This window comes from Monodon monoceros, unplaced genomic scaffold (assembly GCF_005190385.1).
Source record: "Monodon monoceros isolate NGI ecotype Baffin Bay Population unplaced genomic scaffold, NGI_Narwhal_1 Super_Scaffold_9, whole genome shotgun sequence".
Lineage (NCBI taxonomy): Eukaryota > Metazoa > Chordata > Mammalia > Artiodactyla > Monodontidae > Monodon > Monodon monoceros.
In genome coordinates, this window is record NW_021703786.1 from 48,709,824 (window position 1) to 48,719,142 (window position 9,319).

Consider the following 9,319-nt stretch of genomic DNA (forward strand, 5'->3'; position numbering starts at 1 on the left):
CAGTCCTCCCTGCTGTCCTCACCCACCCACCACCATTGTGCACCCACACCTGGGTGCATATACAGTTTGGGGCTGGATTGGGAACTCATTTGGCCCTCCCCCATTTCAGGCCGGGCTGAAACCAGGCCGGGGGTAAGAATAGCAGGGATGTGCTGCACAAGAAGAAAGTCTGCTGGACAGAAGGCCACTGTGGATACACAGCGCTGGCTGGTGGCAGGGCAGCCAGCGGGTAGATGGGCAAGTGCCGCCCAGGATGCCCGTCCCCTTCCTCACCTGCAATGATGAACCAGTTCATATAGTTCAGGAGGTTGATGTAGCAGAGCACGGCAGCAGCCACGTAAGCTCTCCAGCGGGGCAGGCTCCAGGGGGTGGGCGTGGATGGAGAGGGGCACGGACCTGAGCCCATGGCCCCTGAGTGCCCGCCTGGCCCCGGGGACCAGCCCTGAAGCCCCTCGTGCCCAGGTTCCCCGCACTCCGCGGACATGCCCCCAGCCTCGCCAGCCTGCAGCTCCCGTCCCGGGATGGGTGCCAGGGTAAAGACGCATCAGCTCTGCACCAAGTCACTTCCTGTGGGCTCCCAGCCTCCCAACCTCAAAGCAGCTGCCCTAACCGCTCGGTATCTTACTGCAGGTCTCTACTGAGCCCAGTGCAGCCTCGAAGGTGAGATTTCACCATCCGCAGCCCCTGAGGCCTGCTGGGGGGAAGAGAGCTCCTGGCCTCACCACCCAGGGTGGCTGGTCCTTTTGACCTAGCCTGGGGCTATGGTAGCAGCTGTGAGAAAGAGAAGCTTTGCAGGACAGGGAGTGAGACGAGTCTCCCAGAGTCCCACTCGCTGTGGGAAGGTCTGGCTGCCACACATGAGATGGGCTGTGAACAAGAGACTCGAACCCAGATCAGATCAGGAAAGCTGGGTGTTGGCCAGGAGAGCGACACTGGACTGGACCGGAAGCGGAGGCTAACCTGCTCCTACATAATGTCCTAACTGGAGAAACAAAGACAGTGAGGGGGGCTTCCCTGGTGGCGCAGTGGTTGAGAGTCTGCCTGCCGATGCAGGGGACACGGGTTCGTGCCCCGGTCTGGGAAGATCCCACATGCCGCAGAGCGGCTGGGCCTGTGAGCCATGGCCGCTGAGCCTGCGCGTCCGGAGCCTGTGCTCTGCAACGGAAGAGGCCACAACAGTGAGAGGCCTGCGTACCGCAAAAAAAAAAAAAAAAAAAAAAAACAGACAGTGAGGGGCGGCCGACAGGAAGGCAGCCTGTGGGCAAAACTCAACATTGGATGTGAAGTTTAGGGGGAGATTTTTGATGAGGGGAAAGATATTGGCATGCTCTTAAAGTGTCTCTTTACAGATTGTTTATTAGTAGCAGGTGGGGGAAAGGGTAACGATACAGGAGGAGAATCAGGCTACATCTTGACCAAAGGATTAAAATAGCATCACCAACGAGGGGCAGGATTCCCACCAGGAATGCATGACCCCAATCTAATCACGTGGAAACATCAGACAAACCCAAATGAGGGACACTATTTTTTTAATAGACTTTATTTTTTAGAGCAGTTTTAGGTTCACAGCAAAACTGAGCAAAAGGTTAGGATTTCCCATTTACCCCTCTTTACTCTTTACTCCCACTTGCCCCACACACGCATAGCCTCCCCTATTATCAGCACCCCACCCTCCCGAGTGGGACATTTGCTTCAGTTGATGACCTTGACCCATCGTTATCACTCAGAGTCCATAGTTTACATTAGGGTTCATTCTTGGTGTGGTACCTTCTATGGGTTTGGACAAACGTACCGCATGTACTCACCATTATAGTGTCACAGAATAGTTTTATTGCCCTAAAATCCTCTGTGCTCTGCCTATTCATCCCTCCCTCCCCTCATCCTCTGACAACCACTGATATTTTTACTGTCTCCATAGTTTTGCCTTTTCCAGAATGTCATATAGTTGGAATCTTACACGATGTAGCCCTTTCAGATTGGCTTCTTTCTCTTAGTCATTTGCATTGAAGTTTCCTCCATGTTGTTTCACGGCTTGAGAGCTCATTTCTTCTTCTTCTTTTTTTAAAAATTTATTTATTTAATTTATTTATTTTTGGCTGCACTGGGTCTTCATTGCTGCACGCGGCTTTCTCTTGCTGCAACGAGCAGGGGTTTTCCCCGGCACACATAGATGAGACTTTGGTCTCAGCCCTGCCCTCAGGGCCGAGGAGTGACGGGCAGAGCTTTCTCTTGCTGCAACGAGCGGGGGCTACTCTTCGTTGTGGTGCGCGGGCTTCTCATTGCAGTGGCTTCTTTTGTTGCGGAGCACAGGCTCTAGGTGCAGGGGCTTCAGTAGTTGTAGCGCGCGGGCTCAGTAGTTGTGGCTCACAGGCTCTAGAGCGCAGGCTCAGCCGTTGTGGCGCACAGGCTTAGTTGCTCCGCGGCATGTGGGATCTTCCCGGACCAGGGCTCGAACCGTTTCCCCTGCATTGGCAGGTGGATTCTTAACCACTGTACAGCATTTTAAATGCATTATCTCATGTGATCTCCCAACACCTCTATATGGTAAATACTGTCATTTCCTCCATTTCTGGGATGAAACCGAGACTCAGATGGGCTTAAGTGAACTGCCCACAGCCACGGCTGGTACCCACTGGAATCAGAACGGGAAACCAGATCTACCTGTCAGCAGCTCTTAGTCCGGCCCCAGCTCTCCAGCACTGCTTTATAAAGACCATGTAGGGAGACAGCTCTAGCCCCTGGCTTTCCAGCCACACAGTATTTGAGAGAGGAGGAGGCCCTGTGTCTAAAGGTTGTGCCCCTGAGTTAGAAATTATCCCATCCCCCTGCACCTGCTCCAGCAGTGAGGTCAATAGGGCTCCCTGCAGCTTCGGCAGAAATAAGCCCCCTTGGTCTTCTGGCAAGTGGACCTGTCCAAAAGAACCAAGACCTTGGGGGAGAGAGGGCTCTTCCTCCCTGGCCTTCTTTCCAGAAAGTTAGGGGAAGGGAGCAGATGTTCTCTACTTCCTCATGGAGAAACAGAGGTCCAGGGAGGCAGCCCGCCACTCTGTATTGATACATGTGTGGCAGAGCTGGCGTGGTCCCAGGGCTCCTGGGCACCCCTGTGCGGACCTCTGCGGGCTCAAGTTCAGTTGGGCACCACTCCCTTATGTTTTGTGTCTTCCTTCGTGAGCGTGTGTCTTGTTCGTGGTTGTCTCTCCAGAGCCTAACCCAGGGCCTGGCACAAAGTAGGTGCTTTAATTAACTGTTGGAGTAAGAAATGAATGGGTTCCTCTAAGCTTCAAGTCTGCTCACCTGTAAAATGAAGACCGAGATGCTTGCACCGCGGAAGAGTCAGCCAGAGCCTTCCCGGCGTGGGCATCAGCCCAAAGGGCGAGTTTCCTTTCTCCTCTAGACTCTCATCTCTGTTCTGACCTCAAGCTCAGGGAGGGACCTGGGGACGAAAGATGTCCCTGGTGTGCGCCCCAGCTCACAGGCGCCATGCCCCCAACTGCTTCCTTTTCAGATTCTGAAGAGCGCCTTGAGGCAAGGGAAGGGAGCAGGTCCTACCAGCCCAGGGCAAGGATTTGGAGCCCCAGGACCCGTGCTGACGCAGGCGATCGGGGCGCCACCGGCTGCCCCTTTGGCAGGTTCTCATTTCTTCTTAGTACTGTATAATATTCCGTTGTCTGATGGGCCGTGGTTTATCCATTCACCTCCTGAAGGGCATCTTGGATGCTTGCAAGTTTTGGCAATTATAAATAAAGCGGATAAAAAACATCCATGTGCAAGTTTTTGTGTGGCCATAAGTTTTTAACTCCTTTGGGTAAATACCAAGAAGCACAATTGCTAGATCAGATGGTAAGAGTATAGAAGACTATTTTTTTTTAAAGGAACTGTATTATTCAAAATGTCAAGGTCACAAAAGACTAAGAAAGACTGAGGGATTGTTTCACATTAAAGGAGATGAAAGAGATATGATAATTAAATGCAACATGGGATCCTGGACTGGGTCCTAAACTGGAGGAAGAAATGCATATTATTGGATCAATGGATAAAATTGGAATGTAGATGATAGAATAGGAAGAAATAGATCAGTGTTGAATTTACTGAAGTTGATGACTGCACTACGGTTATGTAAGTGAAATCCTTGCACTGAAGCATTTAGGGGTAAAGGGCCATCCTGTAAGCAACTTACATTCGAGTGGTTCAGGAAAAAAAAAAAAAACAGATAGAGCAAGAAAGCAAATGGGGCAAAATGTTAATAATAGATGAATTTGGGTAAAGATTGCTTGGGTTTCTTTGTACTATATTGTAATTTTTCTGTAAGTTGAAAGTTATTTCTAAATAAAAAGATAAACCACAAAATGACAAACAATTAAAAATGGGCAATGGGGCTTCCCTGGTGATGCAGTGGTTAAGAATTCGCCCGCCAATTCAGGGGACAAGGGTTCGAGCCTTGGTCTGGGAAGATCCCACATGCAGTGGAGCAACTAAGCCTGTGAGCCACAACTACTGAGCCCATATGCCACAACTACTGAAGCCCGCGAGCCTAGAACCCGTGCTCCGCAACAAGAGAAGCCACTGCAATGAGAAGCCTGTGCACCACAATGAAGAGTAGCCCCCGCTCACTGCAACTAGAGAAAGCCCGTGTGCAGCAACAAAGACCCAACGCAGCCAAAAATAAAATAAAGAAAGAAAAATTTTTTTAAATCTACAAACAATAAATGCTAGAGAGGGTGTGGAGAAAAGTGTACCCTCTTACACTGTTGGTGGGAATGTAAACTAATACAGCCACTATGGAGAACAGTATAGAGGTTCCTTAAAAAACTAAAAGTAGAACTACCATATGACCCAGCAATCCCACTCCTGGGCATATACCCAAATAAAACCATAATTCAAAAAGATGTATGCACCCGAATGTTCATTGCAGCACTATTTACAGTATCCAGGACATGGAAGCAACCTAAATGTCCATCAACAGAGGAATAGATAAAGAAGATGTGGTATATATATACACTGGAATATTACTCAGCCATAAAAAGGAACGAAATTGTGTCATTTGCAGAGACAAGGATGGATCTAGAGACTGTCATACAGAGTGAAGTCAGAAAGAGAAAAACAAATATCGTATATTAACACATATATGTGGAATCTAGAAAAATGGTATAGATGATCTTATTTGCAAAGCAGAAATAGAGACACAGACATAGAGAACAAACATATGGACACCAAAGGGGAAAGGTGGGGGGTGGGATGAATTGGGAGATTGGGATTGACATATGTACACTATTGATACTCTATAAAATAGATAACTAATGAGACCCTATTGTATAGCCCAGGGAACTCTACTCAGGGCTCTGTGGTGACCTACATGGGAAGGAAATCCAAAAAAAGAGGGGTTATATTTATACGTATAGCTGATTCACTTTGCCGTACAGCGGAAACCTACACAGCAGTGTAAAGCAACTATACTCCAATTTAAAAAAATAAGGTGAATCATAGAATGCCACATGACCCAGCAATTCTACTCCTACACATATGCCCAAAAGAACTGAAAATAGGGGCTCAAAGAAACACTTTCACGTGAATGTTCATAGCAGTGCTATTCACACTTGCCAAAAGGTGGAAACAAATGTCCATCAACTGACAAATCAGTAAACAACATGTGGTGTATACCTGCAATGGAATATTAATCATCCATAAAGAGGAATGAGGTCCTGACCCATGTACAACGTGGCTAAGTTTCAAAAACACACTAAGTGAGAGAAGCCAGACACAAAAAGTCACACATTATGTGGTTCCATTTACATGAAATACCCCCAAATAGTTAAGTCTATAGAAATAGAAAGCAGATTAGTGGTTGCCAGGGGCTGAGAGCCTGCTTCATAGGTACAGGGTCTCTCTCGCTTGGGGTGATGAAAATATTTTGGGGACTTGATAGAGGTGATGGTTGCCCAGTAACAAATGCCACCGAATTGCATGCTTTAAAACGTTTAAAATTTTATGTTATGTGAATTTCACCTCAATTTTTTTTTTTTAAGTTAAAGCAAACAAACAAAAAACCAGTCTGGTGACATGGCAAGGAAACGAGCTTTGCCGTCTGACGAGCCTGGATCCAAATTCCGATTTTGCTTCTTCCTAGTTGTGGACCTTGGGCAAGTCCCCAGCCTCTCTGAGCCTCAATGATCTCATGTGTGATACAGAGAGAAGAATATGTGCTAGAGGGGTTAACTGTGAGAACGAAATGAGATAAGTACACGTAACATTCCCGGCACAGACCCTGGCACATAGGAAGCATTCGGTGACAATTATTATTGTTATGGTGATGATGATGGTGGTAGTGATTGGTCCTTGGCCTCTGCCATGCAGTCCAACCACAAACCCCATGTGGATGGTCTTTGTGAAACATAGGGAAGTTCAAAATCAGGCCTTTCAGCCCGAGCACACGCAGGCAGGCTGGCATCATAGCTAAGATCCTAACCCGGAGCCAGACTCACTACTCACTGACCCTTTGATCTTAGGCCAATCAACCTCTCTGTGCCTCTATTATCCCATCTATAAAATGGGGATGGGACTTCCCTGGTGGCGCAGTGGTTAAGAATCCACCTGCCAACGCAGGGGACACGGGTTTCAGCCCTGGTCTGGGAAGATCCCACGTGCCGCGGAGCAGCTAAGCCTGTGCGCCACAACTACTGAGCCTGCGTGCCCTAGAACCCATGCTCTGCAACAAGAGAAGCCACAACAATGAGAAGCCTGCGCACCGCAATGAAGAGTAGCCCCCGCTCACCACAATTAGAGAAAGCCCGCACGCAGCAGCGAAGACCCAACACAGCCAGAAATAAGTAAATAAATAAATTTATAAAATGGGGATAATGATAGTACATACCTCATAGGGTTGTTGTGGCTTAAATGAGTTTGAAATGTGCCTAGAACTTTGCCTGGTGTTGAGGAAATGCTATGTCAGTGTTAAATAAAATAGGGTTTTCCCCGGCACACATAGATGAGACTTTGGTCTCAGCCCTGCCCTCAGGGCCGAGGAGTGACGGGCAGAGCTACACCCTCAAGTATGAGTGCATGAGTGAGAAACCAAGGCCGCAAGCACACACACACACTCACACTCATGCAAACTACACAAGAGCACTGCAGCTAGTGAACACTGAGACAGAGCTGCCCCCCATCCAGAGGTAGCTGCCCCAGATATACTGGTCATGGTCACCCCTTTCCAGGTCCAGCCCTCACTATGCCAGCCCAGAATGCCACCCTGCCTTGGCTTTCAGAGCAAGGGAGCAGCTCAAGGAGTCAGAACCCCTGGGATTGGTCAAACCCAGGAGACTGCGTGTTGGCCAGGAGCACAGCATCAGAATACGACTGACTGCCTTGGACTCCTCGGCTTCCAAAGGTGGGTTCCTACCAGGGATTCAGGATTTGACCTCTAGAGGGGTTTTTTATGAAGAAGCTTTGCCCAAGAGGCATTTTAGGAATAAAACAGGAGAACATCACGTCCCAGGAGCAGGAGGCCGGCGGGGGGCAACACAGAGTCATGGATGACCACGTAGGAAGCCTGGGGTCCAACACTACGAGGGGCAAACAAGAGGCTTTCCCTCTCTGCGCCTCAACTACCCTATCTGAATATTGGTGGCCATGGTGGTGGAGGGATTGGATGGCCCTAGAAGGTCCACTCAGCTTTGCAGTTTGTGTGTACGTCTCTCACTCAAAGGGATGGGAATAGGAGGTTTCAGGGTTGGTTAACTCAGTGGCACCATGGTCTACGGCCATACCACCCTGAACACACCCGATCTCATCTGATCTCGGAAGCTAAGCAGGGTCGGGCCTGGTTAGTACTTGGATGGGAGAACTCAGTGGCACCATGATGTCATCGAACACGCCAGTGTTTTCCATCTTTCCTCTCTGAAATCTTTATAGTGTTGGCCTTTGAGTACTTATTATTGCTGTATAACAACCCCCCCCCCCAAAGTATGGCTTTAAGCAACAATATTTATTATCCCTCATGGCTTCAATGGGTCAGGAATTCAAGAGCAGCTTACTGGGGGTTCTGGCTCAGTCTCTAATGTGGTGCAGTGAGATGTCACCTGGGGCTGTGCTCATCTGAAGGCTTGACTGGAGCTGGAGGGTCCACTTCCAAGGACCCCCATGGCTCACCCACATGGCTGGCAAGTCGGCCCTGGCTGTTGACTCCTCTCTGCAGATCTGCCTGAGTGTCCTCACAGGGGGTTATGTGTCCTTACAGTGTGGTGGCTTGCTCCCTCCAGAGGGAGCAATCCAATAGGAACCAGGGCAGAAACTTCAATACCTTTCACAATCTAGCCCTCTAAGTCTGCATTCTGCTGTATTCTAATCGGTCACATAGGCCAGCCCTGATTCACTGCACGAGAGGACTACACAAGGGCATGGAAACCAGGAGGCAAAGCTACCTGGAGATCTTCTTGAAGGCTGGCTACCTCAGCCTTCGTCTGTAGGTTGGCCCTCTCACATATAAGAAGGAAGATTTCTTTTCTTTTTTTTTCTTTTCTTTAAGATATTTTTGATATGGATCATTTTTTTTTTGCGGTACGCGGGCCTCTCCCGTTGCGGAGCACAGGCTCCGGACGTGCAGGCTCAGTGGCCATGGCTCACGGGCCCAGCCGCTCCGCGGCATGTGGGATCTTCCCGGACCGGGGCACGAACCCGTGTCCCCTGCATTGGCAGGTGGACTCTCAACCACTGCGCCACCAGGGAAGCCCAATGTGGACCATTTTTGAAGTCTTTATTGAATTTGTTACAATACTGCTTATGTTTTGGGTTTTTTGGCCAAGAGGCATGTGGGATCTTAGCTCCCTGACCAGGGATCAAGCCCGTACCTCCTACCTTGGAAGGTGAAGTCTTAACCACTGGATGGTCAGGGAAGTCCTAATAAGGAAGATTTCTCCTGAAATATATTCATGTGTATTTATCAGAGAGGAAAATCTTCCCCAGAAATCCCCCAGCCAGCATCCCCTCAAGACCCTCCAGCCAGGTTTGAGCCAATGTCTGTGACCCAGCTGCAAGAGAAGCTGGGAAAGTGGGCCCCGTGGGAGGCTGCCTCCGTTAGTAAAGAAGAAGTAGGAAAGTAGCCGTTGGGTGAGCAAACAACATCTTTCACAGAAAGCTAACCACTTCGGTGCCCTACAAGAGGGAGTGACCACACTCCCAGGATAAGGGGGTGTCATGTGACCCTTTATATTTGGAGGGTTTAAACAAGCCCCTGGTGTGGGTTCCCAAGGAGAAAAGGAAATACTGTCCTAACCTGGGGCTCCTGAAGCTAGCGGGCACACTAACTAGGGGGAAGTGTACAGGAAAG

General features: G+C 49.2%; 1 protein-coding gene and 1 pseudogene across 2 annotated transcripts in view; one reads left to right on the forward strand and one right to left on the reverse strand.

The window, feature by feature from the left end:
- Window positions 1-533, reverse strand: part of SPNS3 (sphingolipid transporter 3 (putative)) — a 76,300-nt gene extending 75,767 nt beyond the window's left edge. Inside the window, exon 1 of one of the 2 annotated variants that reach the window (XM_029212879.1) lies at window positions 274-533. In XM_029212879.1, the coding sequence (XP_029068712.1) occupies window positions 274-484 (211 nt within the window). In that variant the 5' untranslated portion in view covers window positions 485-533. The remainder of the gene's footprint in view (window positions 1-273) is intronic. The other variant, XM_029212877.1, reaches the window with a different exon arrangement.
- Window positions 534-7,746: 7,213 nt separating this feature from the next.
- LOC114889855 lies at window positions 7,747-7,864 on the forward strand (annotated as a pseudogene).
- The last annotated feature ends 1,455 nt before the right edge of the window (window positions 7,865-9,319 follow it).